The 21,769-nt window shown below is 46.1% G+C and overlaps 1 protein-coding gene across 1 annotated transcript in view; it reads right to left on the bottom strand.

Moving 5' to 3' along the window:
* The window catches only part of MOCOS (molybdenum cofactor sulfurase), a gene marked incomplete at its 5' end in the record, with an annotated part of 58,492 nt that overhangs the window by 36,228 nt on the left and 495 nt on the right, over positions 1–21,769 (bottom strand). Inside the window, 5 exon segments of the mRNA XM_010849783.1 lie at positions 5,404–5,603; positions 8,115–8,191; positions 12,196–12,840; positions 13,978–14,044; positions 15,284–15,373. Coding sequence (XP_010848085.1) covers positions 5,404–5,603; positions 8,115–8,191; positions 12,196–12,840; positions 13,978–14,044; positions 15,284–15,373 — 1,079 coding nt within the window.

Below are 21,769 nucleotides of genomic sequence, written 5' to 3' on the forward strand. Positions count from 1 at the left end.
AAGAATTGATGCTTTTGAACCGTGGTGTTGAAGAAGACTCATGAGAGTCCCTTGGACTGCAAGGAGATCCAACCAGTCCATCCTAAAGGAGACCAATCCTGGATGTTCATTGGAAGGACTGATGCTGAGGCTGAAACTCCAATACTTTGGCCACCTCATGCGAAGAGTTAACTCATTGGAAAAGACTCTGATGCTGGGAGGGATTGGGGGCAGGAGGAGAAGGGGAAGACAGAGGATGAGATGGCTGGATGACATCACCCTTGATGCACATGAGTTTGGGTGAACTCCGGGAGTTGGTGATGGACAAGGAGGCCTGGCGTGCTGCGATTCATGGGGTCGCAAAGAGTTGGACACGACTGAGTGACTGAACTGAATTGAGTTGGGTAATAGATATATGCCTGCGAAAAGTGAAAAATATTACACCAAATTCCAAGTTGAGAGCTCACATTTAAAATAATCTGGTTTCTTAAATGAGCTGAAAATCTGTATCGACATTTTTCCAAAGAAGACATACAAATGCCAACAGGTGCATGAACACATGCTCAACATCACTAGTCATTAGGCAAATGTAAGTTAAAACTAAAATAAGATACCACCTCTCAAATATCTAGTATCTAGCATGTAACGTCACACCTGTTAGAAAGGCTATCATCAGAAAGACAACAAATAACAAGAGTTAGGGAGAACATGGAGAAAAGGGAACGTTGGTTCACTGTTGGTGGGAATGCGCACAGCAACTATGGAAAAATGTACAGGAATCCTTCAAAAATTTAAAGTAGGACTAATTGCTGCATTTACCTGAAGGAAATGAAATCATTCTCTTGAAAAGAGATCTGTACTCCCATGTTTACTGCTGACATGAAAACAATTTAAGCATCCATCAAAGGATTAATGGATAAAGAAAATGTGATGTATATAAACAAAACAGTGAAATATTGTTCAGCTATAAAAAAAGGGAATCCTGCCGTTTGTGACAAGGATGGATCTTGAGGGCTTTTGCTCAGTCATAATGAAATACACTAAGATGTAAGTCAGACAAAGACAAATACTGTGTGCTCACAAACATGGAATCAAATAAAAATTCTGAGAACAGATCGGTGGTTGCCAGGGGCAAGGGAGGGTAGGGTGTGGTGAAGGTGATCAAAAGATACAAACTTGTACAGATAAATAAGTCCTGGGGTTGTAACATATAGCATGGTGACTATAGTTAACAATAGCGTATTATATACTTGAAAGTTGCTAAGAGAGTAAATCTTAAAAGTTGTCATCACAAGAAAAAAATTTTTATAACCATGTGTGGTGACAGATGTTAACTAAACTTGTAGAAATCATTTCCCAACGTATACATATATAGAATTACTGTGTTGTACACCTAAAACTAATACAATGTTATACATCAATTTGATCTCACGTGTTAAAAAAAGAGAATTTTAAGGAATTAATTTTTGAAAAAAAAGACCCCACAGGTTTCAAGTGAAATTCACAAGAATAAAATCTGAGTGTGGCTGGGACGTGGGGCAGCTCCTCAGTGTCCTTAGGCAAGACAGACCAGGACCATGTGCCCCAATCCCAGAGCAGGCCTTAGCAGAGCTACCACTCATAGGAGCCCCGCCTCGGCTCCCAGCCCAGACTACAAACATTACTGTGTTGACACCGCATGCTACCGATTTGCTTTTCATAATATCCTAGACTTTGGGTTCAATCACAGAACTGCAATTCAATCCAGAAGTTCCAAGTCTTTTTCCTCTCCTCTGGAAGCTGGACAGGTGATTCTTGCTCACAAAGCTCAAAGGTGAGCTGGCACGAGGGATGTTTGTGCCAGTTCCTCTGTTTGTGGGTCCAGGGTTCCATGCCCCCAAAGGCCTGGAGGCCCAGTGAGGGTCCTTAGCCCTGGTGACTCAGGCTAAACTCAGGGAAGTCCTCTAATTGCATTTGAGGAAACAAACACAACTGCCCGGCTGGGGAAGGCTTGGAGACTTTTCTTCCTGGGAAGAACATGCAGGGTGGCCAGAGACCTGCGTCTGCAGACACAGGTCACCACGCACAGGTCCGCCTGGCCGCCCTGCGGGGCGGGCACAACAGCAGTGCCTCCCACATGCCTTTGCGGAGACCACAGTGTCGGCACTTTAGCCATCGCTCCGGGACTGTCAGAGTGTGAAGAAGCCATTTCTGCTGATGAAACCCAGCGATTCCCTGCTCTCTGTGGTGAGGCCTGGCGGCCCCACTGGGTCTGGCCAACTCCACCTCCAGGGTCAGGTGACCTCCACTCAAGGGACAGCCCCTAGGAAAGCTCCTCCCTCCCTGACCCCAGCTCTCGCCAAGCTGAATTATAAGTCCCCTACGCTCACCCCTCTCCCAGACACAGTGCATATGCACTATTCCAGCTGCCACAGCCACAAAATGAGCCACCCAGACACCATGGCATAAAACAACAACCATTGTATTGTGCTCATGGCTACAGGGCCTCAGATATTCAGAAGGGCCCAGAGATGGCTGATCTCATTTGGCAAGACTAGAAGGCTGGGAGTGACATGCCTGGGGTTAGAATTCCCTTGAGGTTCAGTTTCTCAAAGACAGGTCTGGCCTCGCTCAAACCAGGACAGTCACCAACATGCTTGCTTCTGGCTTCCTCACAGCATGGCTGCTCAGGGTATACCTCCTTCCACAGTAACCTGAGGCTCCGAAAGCGGATGCCCCAGGAAGCAATGCTGACGCTGCATGGGCTTTTCTGTAGCCTCCAAAGCCAAGCGGTGTCACCTTTGGAGGCATGCTGTTGAATGTGAGTGAGTCACAGACCCGCCAAGGCTCAAGGGGAAAAGACAGGGACCCCACCCAGAAAAGCATGTGGGTGGAAGAGGCTGTTTTGGCCACAGTTGCCCTCCATTCTACTTTCTCATCACAACTTCATCTTTTCTCACCCTGAGACCTTTGGAATCCCACAGAGGCTTGGCCAGTGCCCAGCTGGGTGAAGGAGCTGGCTGCTGGAACAGGATGAGAGCTATATTCCCAGTACAATGGGGCACTTGCTTCATGCCAGCCCGACACTAAGGAGCTATATATTGTATCTCATTCAATCCTCATGACAAACTGTCATCAGGGTACATTCTTACCTCATTTCACAGAGACTTGGGGAGCTTACATTACCTCACCCAAGCTCAGAGAGCCAGTACAAGGCAGCCTGAATCTGAACCCACCCACTTAAAAACTTGGTAGACTGACTTCCACCAGAGGGGAAAATGAAATAAGGAGGTGCTTGTGTTTGTTCAGTTGCTCAGTCACGTCTGACTCTCTGCGACCCTATGAACTGCAGCACACCAGGCTTCCCTGTCCATTACCAACTCCCAGAGCTTGCCCAAACTCATGTCCATGAGTCACTGATGTCACCCAATGAGGCACCACTGAAATGAGGAGGCCTGGATATCAAAAACAGGTACCCAAAAGCTTTTCACAGGAGGTGCAATTCCTTCACAAATCCCCTGAAAAAGAGACAGCCAGACCCAGCCATGATGCCGTGTAATGTTTCCAAAGACCCTCTGAATCTCTGTGGAATTCCCACACGTGACAAAGACCAGGCAAACCCAGGATTCTCCTGAGCTGACACAGCTGGCCATGCCCCAGCTATGACCCCCACTCATGGGATGAGCTTCCTCTATAGACGCACAAGGGAGAAACCCCTGTGTGAGACCTCAGGGAATGAGGGTCCCAGTGAAGTCAGGTAGACACCAAGATGGGCAGCTCCCTCTTCTTGGGGAAATCTTACTCTTTGCTTCTCTGGGCAAATGGGTGATTCTTTCACCATTCTGCCTGGAACCGATTCCCTGCCCCAACCCAAGTACAAAGGCTCCTCTATGTCCCCTGCCTCTTGTTTGCAGAAAAACTGAAATCTCCCAGGCCTCCAAGAGTCACAAAAGAGCAGGCTCAGTCAGTCAATGAGTAGGACAACAGAGTCACAGACTCAGTGTTTGATGAAAGAATGGAATTAACATTATTGCTCATAATAATCTATGTCTTTGTGGGCATTAGAATAACTGTAGCTTGCTCTGCCCACATAGGTAAGCTGGCAACTAAAATGGTCAGCAAAGAGATGCCTCAGACCCACGTGGACATCTTTCACCCTAAGACTGAGACACCCTTTCTCAGTGTGAAGCAATTACAGAAGACAGACTTTTGTCCCTATTCCCATAGATAGGGAATGATCCCTGAGAGTGGGAATTTGTAAGCAGTTCTTTTGCCCCTCTTCGATTTGTTCATCTCTGTTTTCCTCAGACCTTAATTATAAAAATGAGATCACGAGGTAACATTTAACTTAACTCCTGACTTACGCTCTACTGAATGTACACAATGCCTGGCCTAACCAGTTGATCCCTTTTCAGGATTAAAAGAAGTAAGAAGGAAGAATTACATAGTTAAAGAATGATTGACTCTATACCCCCAGCTCCCCTTGGCAATCTGCAGGAGGACCATGCAGGCCAGACAGTATCCAAAAGAAGATCAGGAGACATCAGCAGGTCTACACACGGTGAGACATGACAAAGAACCTGACCTCTTACCTTAATGATTAACTTGTTTTTTTTCCCCATTTTCCTGTTAAAAATAGTCATGACTGAGCAGAATCTTTGGAGTTAGTCTCCAGACATGAATCCACTATCTCCCTAGACTCCAGCTCTTTCTGACTCAATGACTTTCCTTTCTACTGACGCTTGCCCCCGCTTCATTGACTTTTCAGTGAGGAGCAGCCCAACCTGAGCTCAGCATCATGCTTGCCACAGCACATTTCAGAGTCCTCAGCCTGCCCTCCTCCACACCCTCAAAAATACACTTATTTTAGATTCAAGAAGAGACACTGATGTGTAGAACAGTCTTTTGGACTCTGTGGGAGAGGGAGAGGGTGGGACGATTTGGGAGAATGGCATTGAAACATGTATAATATCATATATGAAACGAGTCGCCAGTCCAGGTTCGATGCACGATACTGGATGCTTGGGGCTGGTGCACTGGGACGACCCAGAGGGATGGCATGGGGAGGGAGGAGGGAGGAGGGTTCAGGATGGGGAACACATGTACACCTGTGGCGGGTTCATTTTGATATATGGCAAAACCAATACAATATTGTAAAGTTAAAAAATAAAATATATTTAAAAAAAAGAAGGAAACTTATTGTACCAACTACCCAGAATAACGTATTTGAGAAGGCAAACCTCTGGCCCCAGTGTGTTTTACACCACCCCTCAAAAACATTTAAAATTGCCTGTTTCTGAATGACACTGGGCTGCTTCTGCTGCTGTGTAAGTGATGGGTGAGGGGTGGGGAGGGCCAATATCTTCACAATCAACTCACCCAAGAGACAACTAATGATTGTAGATGCTGAAATGAACAGGTTAGCAGGATGAAAAGAAAACCCACCTGGGAGTAACCAACGACGTTCCCGTGGTCATCGAGCACGTTGAAGCTGATGACCGGACCCTGCACCTCCGGGCTGCTGAAGTCAGAGTCACTGTAAATCTGCACGACAGGGGCTCCGTTGGGGTACCGCAGGGAAGACAAGGCAGTGTAGATGTACTGAGCCAGGGTAAACGTGTGCTGCCGGACGCTCTCCATCCCACCTCAGGGCAGCGAACGGGGGTGAAAGGGAAGCACGAACGTGATGGAAAATTCAGTCTCAGTTTTAAGAACATGAGATCATTATAACTGGCAAACTTGGACCTCATATTAATGATTTTAAACACAGTAAATCCTCTACACACAAATGAGTTCCATCCCGGAAGTGCGTTTCTAAGTCCAACTTGTTCGTAAGTCCAACAAAGGTAGCCTGTGATCGGCTGTATCGAACTGTACCTACATAGGTTTTTAATACTTTTCACACAAGTAATACGTAAGAAACAGACACAAAAAGAAAACATGTTTCATCTTCCAGTACAGCACCTTGAAAAGTACAGTAGTGCCAGCTACATCATTGCTGTTTTTATGTCTGTTTCCAGACATCCTGGTCTTGAAATAAAGACACTGTACCATCACACTCTATACCTTATTATACAGCAAAGTACACAAAAGTACAACCACTCGTAGAGGGTGCACGCACATGAAAATATACGCCAGACACGTGAACTAACGTAGGTGACTAGACACGAGAATGCATGTTCGAATCTTTGAAAGTTCGCAATGTGAAGGTTCGTATGTAGAGAACTTACTCTACTTGTAAACAGAGTATGGTACTGCCCACACAATAAATGTTTAGGTCATCGGTACCGAATGACAGTTTACCACTACTGCTTCTGTGGAATTTTTCCATAGAAAGTGCTATCATCTTCCTTTTCAAAATAAAAAAAAAAAACAAATGTTACTTAAGCATTCAGCTAATTTAGACTCTTTTGTAACAGACTGCAAAAATGTATAATTTTGTCTTTAAACATATTTCTTTTTTGCTGTTTTTTGGTGAGTGTTTAAATCATTTTAATACTATGCAAAGCAGCTAAGGATACTTGCTATTCCATGGATGAACTCTGAAAATATTATGCTAAGTAAAATAAGTCAGGCACAAAAGGACAAATATCATATTATCCCTTTTATGTCTGGTGCCTAAAATATGCAAATTCATAGAAACAGAAAGAATAGAGGTACTATGGGTTGTGGAGGGGAAATTGGGGAGATACTGTTTTTTAAGTTTGGGATGATTAAAAAGTCCTGGACATGGACAGTGGTGATGATTGCTCTACAATGTGAATACACTTAATGCCACTGAACTATATATACTTTAAAATGGCTAAACTGACGCCACTTATATTACATAGATTTCACCACAATTTTTTCTAAAAAAAGAGCAATTAAGTAAGGAAAACTCAGGGTCTGCCTTATTGCGGAGTTGACACTGTCAATCTGCTTTCAGAGGTACCCCAGACCTGTCAGACTCTGTCACTTGTAGCTCGGACACCTCGTTAGCATCTTGCCTTGAAAAAGTGCCTGTTTCTCACTGTCTGTTTTCATGGTCTCCGCTTTGTCAGGGTGATGCCCGCTCACCAGCCTGCATTACTGTCAGGACGACCCTTCCACAAGTTCTGTTTGTAGTGCTCGGATTAGGCTGAGGACCTAAGGGTTACGTTATTTTGACAAGAGAGAAACAGAGAGAGAAAGGGCTGCCTAACTACCATGCCAAGCCCCTGGCTCACCACAACTCCATCCCCTTCTGGACAGGACAAGCAATGCTGCCCCGACCTGGAAGCTCAGCCTCTGAAAGGAGCGACAGCAGCATAGCAGGGGGTGGAGGCCCGGCTCACCAGAGCTTCTTCCAGCCTGTACCCCGTGTCAACCCCACAAGACCGGATGTGCACCCGTCTGTGTGTCAGACTATGGGGAATGCCCCCACCTGCTCATGCACCCCAAGCTCTTGTCAGGAAAGAAAGCACGTGTCACTGCAAAGGCCAGCAGCAGAGACCACATCTGGGGACTCGGGTAAGGCATTAGGATTGCGTGGGTTTAAACCCTAGCCCTCCCAGGTTCCCTGGCCCTGGGGAAGACATCTAATCTCTCTGAGTATAAGCTCCTTTGTGGGCAAAGTGGGCTCATCACAAGGCTCCCCTGTGGGAAGACCCAGCGAACTAAGAGCTTTATAAATTCTCAGGATCTGTAAGCATTCCCAGTGCAGGGACCAAGGATGGCTCCTCTGCTTCTATGAGGTTACTAATCTCAGGATTTGGAAAGTCTCTATTCTTAAAATATTTTTAACCCACCAAAAAGAGAGAGAGAGAGAGAGAGAAAGGTCCAGTCTCTTGCTCTTGCTGCAAAATCATTTCTGGAAGTTGTTCAGAATCGGCTCCACCCGCGTCAGTGCAGAGCTGCCGGTTGCTCATCTCTCGCACAGACTCTCTCCTTATCTGGATCCCATCCGTGCCAGGGCTCCCTTCAAGAACACCGGCAACAGGAGCAAATGCCACATGGATAGAGATGTCCATTGAGGGGACAGTGGCTAAGACTTCACATTCCCAGTGCAGGGGGCCCGGGTTCAATCCCTGGTCTGGGAACTAGATCCTGCATGTCGCAACTAAGTGCTAACATGCTAAAGATCCCACGTGCTGCAACTAAGATCTGGTAGAACCAAAAAAAAAAAGATGTCCACTGACCTGTGAGGCGCTCTAGGGCATCAAATCCATGTTTTAGTGCTATCACGTCAAGGAAGGAGATGGTGCCATCTTCAAACCTGCAACAGTGGGGAGAGGGACAAGGTCAAGCTGTGACCAAAGCCTTGGTGTGCATTTCATGTATGTGACACCAGGGCTTTGTGCCTCTGGTCTACGGAGACTTTGCCTCTGCTGCCTTATACGCTGTCTCCCCTCCTGCCTCGAGACAGACGGCTGTCACACCAAGACATGCAGGCTACCTCTGTCCCTAACCTGTTCCACAGCTTACGTCTGACAGTGATGATGAGAGGCCCTGAAAGATAGTCAGGACCTCGGAAGACTTCAGACTTGACAAAACCTCAAGTGCTGTGGCTCCTACCATGCTGCCCTTGACCCCCAAGACAGCACCCCTTGACAGGGTGTTGATTCAGTAAGATCCATTGTGTAGCCACGAGGTTCTTAACAAGAGTCTATCCCTCCAAAGTCTACAGGACTACAGTTATTAGAAGGCTCTCAGTAAACTTCCTGTTACCAAGCTGTTCATTATATTTACATTTTTTTAATGGCTCATTTAGACAAAATCCTCATCAAATCTTTATTGTCCATGGACTGCATGCCAGGCACTGTTCTGGTTGCTAAGGATACAGCGGTGAACATAACAAGTAGGATTCCTGCCTTCACAGGGCTTCCATCCTTCTAAGGGCACTGAAATAAGGAATGACAAACAGCAAGCACACAGGGAAGCCAAATAAGCACAAGCCAGGGGTGACAAGTGCACTGAAGGGCTGGCGGCTGCTTTAGATGAGACGGTCAGGGCAGGTCCTCTCCGAGGAAGATCACTCAAGCAGAGGCAGAGTGAAAGTAAGGGAGCAAGGGAAACTGCTCATTTTTGAAACAGCTAAGTTCACAGTTTCAAAGGGAAACAGCATTCCAAGGAGGGATGCAGCAGAAAGCCCTGAGCAGGTAGATCTGGAACAGGAAGAAGATCAGTGGGCCTGGCAGCGCTCGGAGGGCAAGTCAGAGAACTTCACCCTGGGTCAGATGAGTGGCTGGAGGGCTCTGAGCAGAGACAGTGACTGTGTGGATGGGGCCTGGGTTTTGATAAGATGCCACTGGCTGCTGCATTAGCAAGGGAAAGACTGGGGACAGCAAGGAGTTTCCAGCAAGCATCCCATGGACTGGGGCCTGCCAGGCTCCTCTGTTCATGGAATTCCCCAGGCAAGAATACTGGAGTGGGTTGCCATTCCCTTCTCCAGGAGATCTTCCCAACCCAGGGATTGAACCAGGGTCTCCTGCATTGCAGGCAGATTCTTTACCAGCTGAGCTACCAGGGAAGTGGTGACAAATAGCAGCCTTATGCAAGTTGAAGCTTTCAATGGAAATATCATGCTTTGTGTTTTAATACTCTAGGGATAAGAGTTGCTCAAAATATCATTACCACAATGCGAATTTTCTTATAAAACAAATGGTAATTAATAAACATACCAAATTAACAGTGAATCAATTGATACTTAATTGACCATATAATAAATAAAGTCTTTAATAAAATAAACATGATTAGGCAATAATAACTTCAGCTATTAATTGATCAATAATAAATATTTATTGATCAAAATTTAATAGACTCAGGAGAAAAGGGAGGTTTTATGTTTCCATCAAAAGTTGTTTTCATTGGGTTATGAAATAGAAAAAGATTAAGAACATGGCACTTCCCTGGTGGTCCAGTGGCTAAGACTCCACACTCCCAATGCAGGGAATCCAGGTTCTATCCCTGATCAGGGAGCTAAAATCCCACATGCCTCAACTAAGAGTTCACATACCACAACTTAGACCCGGTGCAGCCAAGCAAACAAATAAATACACAAATATTCTGTTAAAAGAGCATGGTCTAGGTACATGCTCAAGAAACATTTGGATTGGGTATTAAATCTCGTGCGTGCTAATCTAGGCTTAGAAGGAAAAAAATGAGACTTTTTTTTTTTTGCCACTAAGATCCCACTTGCAGGATCTTAGTCCCTTGACCAGGGATTGAACCCAGGCCACCAAAGTAAAAGTACCACGTCCTAACCAGAGGACCACCAGGGAAACTCCCAAAATGAGACTTCTAATGGTAAATAAATACATTCAGCAATCTGGGAATCTTGGTGCAGCACCTGCTAGAAGGCAATTCACCCAGACTGTAAGAGGCAGCGCACCCACACCCACGCCCCGCCTGTAATGAGCAGCCCTGTTCCTCCTCACCTTCAGGTGCCCCCATTGGCTTAATAAAATTTCGGTTGCTATTTCGTTCTGCCTTTAATTTACATGGTGTGCCTGTCATTCTTTTCACTTGGTTACATTACATGCTACACTATCACACTTGGATTCAAGAGGTTTTACATTAGCATTCCTGTTTTTAGAACTGCCTGTCTATGGAGAAATTCTAAATAAAAGAGACATCAGATAGCTTCATAACGTATTGATGCCAACTCAGTCTTGATGCTTCACCTATATGTTAAAGAACTGTACCCTCTAAGAGATGCACTTTACAGGACAAACATGAGGGGCAGAGGTCAAATCACAGGCCCCAGTTCCCACGGCGGGTAGCAGGGGAGCCACCTCCCAGCAGTCCAGCTCCGAGACCTACACTCTGGGCTCTGACCCTACTGCCGAGGCCACGCCCCTTCCTGCAGGACCCTCCAGTCTGACCTGGGTCTGTAGGGGATCTGAACCCCCTTCCCATTCAGGCCCTGTGGCCTCCTCAGGCCCCAGAACAGTGACCAGGTCCTGGCCCCACCTCATGGTACCTGGCCACCACCCGCTGTTGGCCCCCACAGAAGCCTGGATCGGCTGCCATTTCCACCCGCTCATACGTTCAATCTTCATGCCCCAGCCATTGCCATCTGGGAGATTCCTGGACACCACCCACTCCACCTTCCCCTGCACCCTGAGAAAGACACACAGACCACCAAACCCAGGCAAGGAGCTGCAAGCCCTCAAACTTCCCTGGTAACTGCCCCCCATGGTGGGGGTGCTCATAGAGACTGCTGTTAGCAGCGCTCCTGAATCTGGTAGTCTCTCATTTGACGGACTCCTCCTGCTGACCAGATACCAAGCTGAGCTGATTCTAGCTGCTGAAATACAGCCATGCTGTCAACACGTGTGCACACTTGTGCCAAATGGTACCAAATTCTTAAATCGCTGCTTCAGCACTTTGTTTTATGTCCCTGGATATGTTCCAGTATCTCCAAGTTTACAGTCTATGGGAACTGAATAGAATCTGTATCCTACTGTTGTGCAAAAATTGTATGCCTCTGTGCTAAGTCATTTCAGTTGTGCCCAACTCTTTGCAACCCTATGGACTATAGCCCGCCAGGCACCTCTGTCCAAGGGATTCTCCAGGTGAGAATACTGGAGTGGGATGCTGTGCTTCTTGAATCCGTTCATAGTGCTTTTTAGGTCTTCTATATCCTTCTACTTCTCTGTATATTCATTCTGTTAATTTTTGAGAGTTTGATATTGAAACTCCAACTAAAAAAAATCTTAATTTATCTACCTAAAAAAATAATTGCAATATACAGTGGAACTACATGTAACATTGTTCTGTATTTTCCAAGTCTCTTATTATTGTGTTACTGTGTCTGTCCATGGCATTTCACAGGCAAGCATGCTAGAGTGGGGTTGCTATTTCCTTCTCCAGGGAATCTTCCTGACCCAGGGATTGAACCCACATCTCCTGTATTGCAGGCAGCTTCTTTGCCACTGAACCACCGGGGAAGCCTGAGTTATCATACTTCCATAATTGAAAAAAAATAAAAATTATAATAAAAAAAAGTCACTGCTTCAGTAGCCCTCATGTCAGTGCTGTGGGCAAAGGCCTGGTGCTGACTCTCCTTACCCCTGGAAGACCTTTATGTCTTCTGCTTACAGCCCTTACCAGCAAGCCCTTGCTCTCCCACAGCTGTGGAGAGGCCCACACATGGTCTTCACAGGCCTGCTGTGGAAGCTCCAGCCCACCCCCGCCTCCTTTGCACAGTCCTACAGGCGGCACGCACCAGGCCCCCGCCATGCTGATGCTCAGCATCCGGTCCCATCACCAGGTTACCTCTCAGCCACCGACTCTCTCGGGACGTAGAAGTCGTCTCCCGCGAGGTACGCAGCGGCCGTGCCTCCTCCGAAGTAGGTTTTCCTCAGCAGAGCAGCCAAACGGTTATTCACCAGCAGAGCGCCCAGGCCAGTGGGGAAGCCAAAGATCTTATAGAAGGAGATGGGGACAAAGTCGGCCTGGTGAACCGACAGGTCCAGAGGCGAGGTGCCCACGAAGGCGGCCGCGTCCAGCAGCACGAACCACTTCCCAGGCCGGCTCGCAGGGCGCCTCCGCCCGGACTTGACCTCGCCTATCCAGGACAGCGGGTATCTGGTTCCGGAAAAGTTACTCTGGGCCGGGTAGCAGAAGAGATGCGGAGGCTGGCCGGCGGGGTCCCCGGCCGCAGCCGCGTCCTGTCTCTCGGCCGACCACATGTCCTCTGGCCTGACGGGGATGGAAGAGACGTTCATGGCCGCGGTGATCTTCCTCATGCCCACCACGGACGTGTGGCTGTCGGTGAGGTAACAGAAGCAGCTGCCGCTGCCCTCCGGGCCTGGGGACACCCACGGGAAAGCCTCTGCCACCAGCTTAAGAGCAGCCGTGCTCCCGGAGGTGAAAATCACCGTGTAGTCCTCCGGGGAGGTGTGGAAGTGCGCCAGGATCCTGGAAGAAGCACAGCATCAGGCCACTCCATGGTCTCCGTGTGCATTAAACGCTCAGAGGCAGCTGTATTTCTACTTAATAAGACGTCTCTCCACCATGTGTGTGTATGTGTGAGTGCTCAATCACTCAGTCGTGCCTGACTCTTTGAGACTCCCATGGACTGTAGCCCACCAGACTCCTCTGTCTATGGAAGCTTCCAGGCAAGAATACTGGAATGAGTTGCCATTTCCTCCCGCAGGAGAATCTTCCCAACCCAGGGATCAAACCCACATCTTCTGCGTCTCCTGCACTGTAGGCAGATTCTTTACCACTGGGCCACCAGGGAAGCCCCCTCTCTATCTTAATAGCTAGGGGAAAAAAAAAAAAACAAAACAGATAGGCTTGGCCACAATGGTGAAGTGAGATCAGGGGCAGAGGAAGCTGTGGGAAGAGATGCAAAGAGGTGCAAACTGGCAAAATTACCCAGCCGCCCAAATCCCCACCCCCAAGTGGATAAGACAAAATCCACAACTACCTTAAACTCAACTGAAAACACCACTTCTTGGTTTAGTGTCTGGCTCTGTCATAAGTTCTAAGCCATCAACTTGTTTCAAGTTGCTTTTAACACAGGCAATCCTATAGCAAAAGGTGTCACTTTCAAGTAGGAAATAATTTGAAATTGTGTTGAGTCAAGTATCTTTAGGTACCACCTAAATTATCTGCAAAATTTGTTATGTGCAAATATTAGTAAAAGGGAGGGGAGAAACGGAAAAAACCAAGATGTCTAAATCTGAAATACTTAAAGGAAAAAGCCAGAGAAAGCACTTTCTTCTCCCCGAAAACAAGACTTAGGAACTAGGGTCACTCCTTGTCACTCTGACCTCCAGGAATGGTGGCACCAGCCCAGAGCCACACACAACAGCTTGGATACCTCAGAGGCACCTGCCTGTACTCGTGATGGCATCTGCTCTCGCTCTGCACCTGCTCACGCTCACCTTCCTGACCTCTGACCCGGTGGTTAGCAGCGTGCACGTGTGGCCATTTAGCTGAACATGGTCTTCCCAAAACCAACTCAGCACCTTTGTGGGACGTGGGCAGCTGGTAGGAAGTCCATCCACCCACAGGCACCCATGCAGGCGGGCGCCCCGATTTGCTCACCTGAAGCGCACCTGTTCCACCGTGTCATGGGTGAGCTTGCTGCTGATGTTCTGGCTGTGAGGGTTACCTGGAAGGTTACAAAGACAAAGCTGCAGGGTCACTACTCATGGTCTCTCCTGGTGTGTTCCTCCAATACCCTCTCCTTCAGTTTCTCAAAAAGTTAAGCAAAATAATAATAATAATAATAATAATGTATGATCCAGCCTCCCCTGAGCTCCAAAGAGTAAATTTAATCAGAGAAGTGAAAAAGTGCAGAAAGACAGGAAAACAGTCAAGCAAGACAAAATAATAATAGTTGAGCCATTAAACTAAGTTCCTCCTCACCACAGGCTATAAGGATAGATTCTGGGCCATGTCCTTTGGGCTGTTTTGTAGATTCCACACCCCGACCAGGTGGAAGAAGAGAACTGAATACCGCACCTATCCAGCTCTGTTCACATCTCTACCGCTCTCCTCCCCTCCCTGTTTGGGGGCTGGTTCCTAAAACCACTGCAGGGTCCTGGCACATGCTGCTGCTTCTGCCTGAAATGCCCTCTCCTCCTCTTTTCCGAGTGAATTCCTGCTCCTCCTCCAGCATCTGCCCCCTCCTGCAGAAGCTTTCCCTGATAGCCACACTGCCGACTCACCGTCACTCTGCACATACAAAGCCCCCCGGGGAACTGGGGTCTTTGGGTCACAGCCCGTCACGCCGTTAATAATTTACTTTATTTCTGTGTTACACTACTTTACTTTTTCTTTTTTTTACATTTATTTGGAATCACTTGATTGAGGTCTTGTCTCTCCTAGACCGCAGTCCACGAAGGCAGGGAACGTATTTACTTTGTTCCCATTACAACATGATGCTCCCAACACCAGGGCGGTTTGATAAACACTGATGGAGTGAATGAGTGCATGTTCCCCACTGTCCCATCCTCTGCACTGCGCTGGCCCCACAGGGCCACCCCATCACCAAATGCAGCACCTTCGTACCCCAGGCCTCCTCCCTGACACCAACCCCTTCTTCTGGAGGTTACCTGCATATCCCTGAACCAGTCTCTCCTACCTAGCAGCACATGTGCTATGGGACTGACCCTAGGTGCTTGCCTGACCCCCTCTCATGAGGGGCTTGCCCAGCACTGTGTATTCAGCACTTTCTCCCTCGTCCATCTGACATTTTATTAGGCAATAGATATATCAACTGAATGTATCGGGTTGGCCTGAAAGTTCATTCAGGGTGGGACAGAAAAACCCGAATGAACTTTTTGGCGAACCTGATAGTTGGCTGAAGCTCAATGCAAAAAATCAGTTACGCTGAGTTTTTCTTTACCATAAACGTTTTCCATGAGATCTTTCATGAAGCTTGTAATCTGGCTCTGGGGGAACAATGTGGTTCCTGCATGGTCAAGATAGACAGTTCCTGAAAGAAAATACAAAATAAAGCTGCGATTATTTTCAGAGGTATTTCACTCACTTTATCTAGATCTGCTTTGTGTGAACCTGGCCAGTGTCCATTTGATGTGTTTAGACATAACAGGACACTGATTCGCCCAGCATCTTGACATGTGCTTCTTCTTTTTTAATATTCTTTTCATATTCTTTTCCATTAGGGTTTATCACAGGATACTGAATACAGTTCCCTGTGTTATACAGTGGGATCGTGCTATTTCAGTTCAGTTCAGTCACTCGGTTGTGTCCAACTGTTTGTGACCCCATGGGCTGCAGTACACCAAGTTTCCTTGTCCATCACCAACTCCCGGAGCTTGCTCAAACTCATGTCTGTCTAGTCGGTGATGCCATTCAACCAATCTCATCCTCTGTCGTCCCCTTCTCCTCCTGCCCTCAATCTTTCCCAGCATCAGGGTCTTTTCCAGTGAGTCAGGTCTGCATATCAGGTGGCCAGAGTATTAGAGTTTCAGCTTCAGCATCAGTCCTTCCAATGAATATTCAGGACTGATTTCCTTTAGGATGGACTGGTTTGATCTCTTGCTGTTATCCATCCTATATATAATAGTTTGTGCATGAGTTCTAAGTTGCTTCAGTCTTGTCCAACTCTGTGCAACCCTATGGACTGTAGCCCACCAGGCTCTTCTGTCCATGGGAGTCTCCAGGCAAGAATACTGGAGTGGGTTGCCATGCCCTCCTCCAGGGGATCTTCCTGACCCAGGGATCAAACCCGAGTCTCTTATGTCTCCTGCATTAGCAGGCAGGTTCTTTACCACTAGCACCACCTGGGAAGCCAGTTTACAACTGCTAATCTCAAACTGCCAGTCCTTATCCACTCCCCAACCCTCCCTTGTTGATGTGTGATTCTTAATCCAAGCAGTCATGAGCAGTGGAGGAACTGCACTTCAGCACTTATCGACACTTAGGGCCCTGAGAGCCTTCCTGATGAACCAGGTCTCTTCTGAACCTGGAGGAGCAGCCCACATAGGGAAGGAGGAGGAGCCTAGCAGATGTCCCTGATTCAGGATGGCAAAGCTATTTCACACTATGATTCACACCCTATTCTGGAGTTTCCATGCAGCCTCTGTGGCTGTCCAGCCCTGATTCTGCTTCCCCACAGTGACTTCCACAGTTTTCAACCTTTTAACAGCTCTGAAGGCTTCAGAGATGCCTGGGAATGGAGGCAACCTTTCCAGTCTCTCCCCCAAATAGAGACAGGCAAATTGAGATGACAGCAAGATATCAAGCCTTACCAATCAGACTGCCCCAGATCAAAAGGCTGCATAACTCACTGTGTGGGCGAGGTGTGGGCAAACAGGCCCGTTGGGACATGGCTGTAGGAGGGAAAACTGGTACCACTTCTTTATGAACAGCAACTTAGCAATGTCACTTATGCTTTCAAAATGCAAACTCTCCTTGACCTAGTAATCATCCTCCTGAAATCTACCTTATAAATTGTGAAATGGCCTGTCAATGAGGACATTCAGTGCAGCACTGTCTATGTATTTAAAATAAAGAATTTGAATACCTCCATCTGGTAATTTGTAAGTACTGCCACGGAACAAACTCCAAGACATGTTTTCAAGAACATACATGTGAATAGATTCATTCATTCCTTCATGTACTTAACAAATATTTTTGCTTTGTGCAGAATAAAATTTTCATTTATTTTGTAATGGCTTTATTGAGATTAATTCACGTACCATAAAATTTGTCCTTTTAAAGTTCACAATTTAGTATATTCATATTCAACGTGATGTCACTCAGTTGTGTCCGACTCTTTGCGATCCCATGGGCAGTAGCCTACACCAGGCTCCTCCGTCCATGGGATTTCCTAGGCAAGAGTACTGGAGTGGGTTGCCATTTCCTTCTCCAGGGAATCTTCCCGACCCAGGGATCAAACCCAGGTCTCCCGCATTTTAGACAGACGCTTTACCATCTGAGCCACCAGGGAAGTCCTGAGTATATTCATATAGTTGTGCAACCATGGCCACTATCTAATTTTAGAACATTTCATTCATCCCAAAAAGAGAGCCCACAGCCATTACTACTCACTCCCCAAATCCACCCAGCCCTAGCCCTGGCAATCACCAATCTATTTTCTACCTCTATAAGTTCAAAGGGTAAAGAATCCTCCTGCAATGTAGGAGACCTGGGTTAAATCCCTGGGCTGGGAAAAGCCCCTGGAGGAGGGCAGGGCAACCCACTCTAGTATTCTTGCCTAGAGAAGCCCCTTAGACTGTAATCCCCTGGTGGGCTATAGTCATGGGGTCACAAAGAGTCAGACATGACTGAATGACTAAGCACAGCACAGCATATATTTACCTATTCTGGACTTTCCATATAAATGGAATCATACAACACGTGGGCTTTTGTGTCTGGCTTCTTTCACTTAGCATAACAATTTCAAGGGGCATCCATATTGTAGCATGTATCAGAACTTCCTTTTTTATGACTGAAGAGTATTCCATTTTATGGAATGCCACATATTTTAACTACTCATCTACTAATAAATATTTGGTTTTATTTTTGCCTGTTATAAATAATGCAGATGTAAATATGTGTGTACAAACTTTTGTGTGGACATATGTTTTCTCCCTGGTTAGTTGTTCTTTCACTTTCTTGATGGTATTCATTGAAAAAAAAATGTTTTTAATTTTGATGAAGTACAATTTGTCTATTTTTATTATTTGTAATTTTGGTGTCATAAGAAACCATTGCCTAATCCTAATGATTTATATTTATGCTTTCTTCTAAGAGTTTTATACTTTTAGCTCTTATATTTAGGTCTTTGATCCATTTTGAGTTAATTTTTAAATACAGTGTTGAAGAGGGGTCCAACTTCAGTCTTTGGTGTGTGGATACACCATTTAAGATATTCTTTTTTCTCCTACTGGATGGATAGTCTTCGCATCCTGATGAAAATAAATTGACCATAAATGTACAGGCTTATTTCTCAACTCACAATTCTACTTCATTGGTCTGTGTGTCTATCTTTCTGCCAATACCACACTGTCTCGATTATTGTAACTTTATATAAATCTTACTTACCTTTCCTTTTATGGAAGTGTAAACCCTTCAACTTTGTTCTTTTTCAAGATTGCCTTGGGTATTCTGGATCATTTGCATTTCTACATGAATTTTAGGATCAACTTGTCAAAAAAAAAAATACCTGGGATTTTGATAGAAATTGCATTGAGTCTTAGGTCAGTTTGAGGAGTAGTGACATCTTAACAACATTAAGTCCTTCAATCCATGAATGTAAAATGTCTTTCCATTTATTTAGGTCTTCTTTTGTTTCAATGTTTTGTAGTTTTGTATTTCTTTTGATAAGTCTTATATTTCTTTTGATAAATTTATTCCTGAGTTTTTTATTCTTTTTGAGGCTTTGGGAATTGTTTTCTTCATTTCACTAGCATAGTGTTCATTGATACTATATAGAAATTGAATTGATGTTTGTATACTGATCTATACTACAACTTTGCTGAATTTGTTTTTTAGTTCTGTTTTGCGTGTGGATTTTTTTTTTAGGATTTTCTGTATACAAGATTACACTCTCATCAAGTAGAGACATTTTACTTTTTCCTTTTCAATCTGGATGACTTTTATTTCATTTTCTTGCCTAATTTTCCTGGCTAGAACTTCTAGGACTATACTGAATAGAAGTTCTAAGAACAGATTTCCTTGCCTTGTTCCTAATCTCAAGGGTAAAATTTTCATTCTTTCACCTTTAAGTATGAGGTTAGCCGTGGGTTTTTTTGTAGATGGTCTTTATCTGGTTGATTAAACTTCCTTTTATTCCTAGTTTATTGAGTGTTTTCATATTCAAGAAATATTTTGGGGCACTTACTGTTTCAGGCACTGTTCTAAGTGCTGGGAACATAACAAGACAAAATAGAAGCCGTATGCTAGTAACAGAGAAAGACTATAAATAAACGTAAATTATGTCAGGTGGTAAAAAATGTTATGGCTGAACCATGTGAAAACAAACAAACAAACAAACATGTACACATACATATAAACATAGCCTAGCACTGGAAAGGCATACAAAACATAAATGGCAGCAGTTGACTGTGGGGTGGCCACGGTGGCTGCAGCTGGAACGAGAGTGGGGGCGCCCTGGCCACTCTTCAACCTCTTTTGGCACCTTTTGGATTTGGTACCATGTTAAATGTATTGCCTAATCCAAAACATTAGTTTTCAAATAATCTTCTCATTTACTGAAGATTCAGAAAGACACCATACCAAAAGAAAGGCTGTTGTCCACCCATCATTAGGGAGAGCTACAGTGAACTGCCATTATTATTAGAAGAAACAGGCAAAAGACCCCTAAACTAGTTGGCATTAGGTCTTCAAGAAAGGAAATCCCAGGATCTGCTCTGGCTCGTGTAACTTCAGTTCTCCGTTCCACATAAGGTGAGTGACCATCAGTCAGCACCCAGAGGCTTTAAGAACCATTTTGAACCACATCTGTGGAATCAACAAGCTCCCTTCACGAAAACAAGGATGTTCCCATCCAATGGGTTGGGAAATATTTCAGCACTTAAAGGTTAAGCATTTAATTATCCAGAGCAAACCACTTAACCAGACAAATTCTCAAACCTGCAGGAAAACTTTGAGGGGATGTGGATAGGGGTCAGGGTAAGGAAGAAGAGGGGGAATCTTGAGTTATTTTGGTTTGCTTATTTTTCCCTGCCCTCTTGCTGGTTCATTTGTTTCCATGTGAAAAAAGGTGGGATATTTTCCAAGACTCTCAGTGATGGGAAGGGTGAGTTTAGTCCACAAATGTCTACCACAATCGTAATGCAGAGGAAATGTTGGGAAATTGTACCAAATAGATAGATGACAGATAGACAGATAATCACAAAACACTACCACAAATAGAGTAGATGTTAAAGGGGCACTTAAGGCCAGCCTGGGATCCTAAATTTTACCCTGAGGAAAAGCGTGCTGTTCACTGAGACACAAGAATGAAACAAAGAGACATCTACTTCCTACTTTCCCAGGTGATGTTGAGAGGAGGGGTCAGCTAATGATGGGTGTAAGAGATCACATCTGGAGGGGATCAGGGGATTAAGGAGGAGGGATGCTAAAATAATTAGGGACTGAACAATAACAGCCTCTGGGATTTGCTTCAAAAGAATGGGACACCTTTCTCACTTCCTCTGCACCTGTCGGGTGTTTATTCTATAGCTGTCTCTATTTCTGTGGGTGGGAAGTTTCCATAACCAAAAAAATTCAGAGAAGGAGAGGGAGATGGGGAGGGAAAAGGGGAACTGTCTCCAGCAGGTCAATGCGGGACTGGGAAGATCAGGGAGAGAAGAGAGACGGCCAGAGGGCCTCTGTCTCCTCCTTGAGCCTCTCCAGGTAAGTACAGACCAGACCACAGCCCTTAAAGCTCCCAAAGGAGGAAAAAGAAAAAAAGAATCACTTTCCGAAACATGAGAAAATGAGGCAAAAAGCTGATTAATGAAACATACATCCTGGCTGCTGTTCTGTCACAAGCTGGAAAGTGACACTGTTCACCAAGACAGAATAAAGTAAAGAACGTCAAAGTCGTAGACGCTCAGTCGTGTCCTGCTCTTTGCGATCCCATGGACTGTAGCCCACCGGGCTCCTCTGTCCATGGAATTCTCCAAGTAAGAATATTAGAGCGGGTAGCCATTCCCTTCTCCAGGGAATCTTCCCGACCCAGGGATCAAACTCCCGTCTCCTGCATCGCACGCAGGTTCTTTACCGTCTGAGCCACCAGGGAAGCCCAGAATAAGTGCACCTCAAATCCCGGTGCCCGGCGCCACGTCCTGCCCCTTACCCCTCATCTCTCCCAGTTCAACCAGCACGCCGACCTACGCTTGGCGAAGCCCCTCATACCAGATCCCCGGCAAAAGGATGAGTCCCGACCCAGTGCGAGTGGTCCCCTCCCGCCCTGCAGCAATGGGCTGGGAGGACCGCGGGCCACATGGAGCTTGACTTCCAATTTAAACTGCCTGTTCCGCTTTGCGGAACTCTCAGGCACGATGTGATCCCGGTCCTCACGTCCAATATACAAGCTCGTCCTGTACTTAAAAAGTTCAAATTGCACGGTTTGCTAATTCTTCAGGTCCCCCACCGAGCTGCACTTCCAAGGCATTGTTTTACCTACACGAGTGAGAAAAAAAAAAAAAGAAACTTCGAAAAGAAAAGTTGCTGCGAGGCAACCCAGAGTCTGGAGCGCAGCCCATCGGTCCCCATCCTGCGCGCCCGCAGAGTCGCGGTCCCCACCCGGCGCGCTGGCCTCGCGAGCACCGCTCCCGCCCCCGGGCGAGCAGACGAACAGTCAGAGCTGCCGGACATTCCTGCATTTTGCAACCCTGGCTCCATTTGGACTTTT

The sequence above is a fragment of the Bison bison genome, unplaced genomic scaffold (genome assembly GCF_000754665.1).
Source record: "Bison bison bison isolate TAMUID 2011002044 unplaced genomic scaffold, Bison_UMD1.0 scf7180017864286, whole genome shotgun sequence".
Classification (NCBI taxonomy): domain Eukaryota; kingdom Metazoa; phylum Chordata; class Mammalia; order Artiodactyla; family Bovidae; genus Bison; species Bison bison.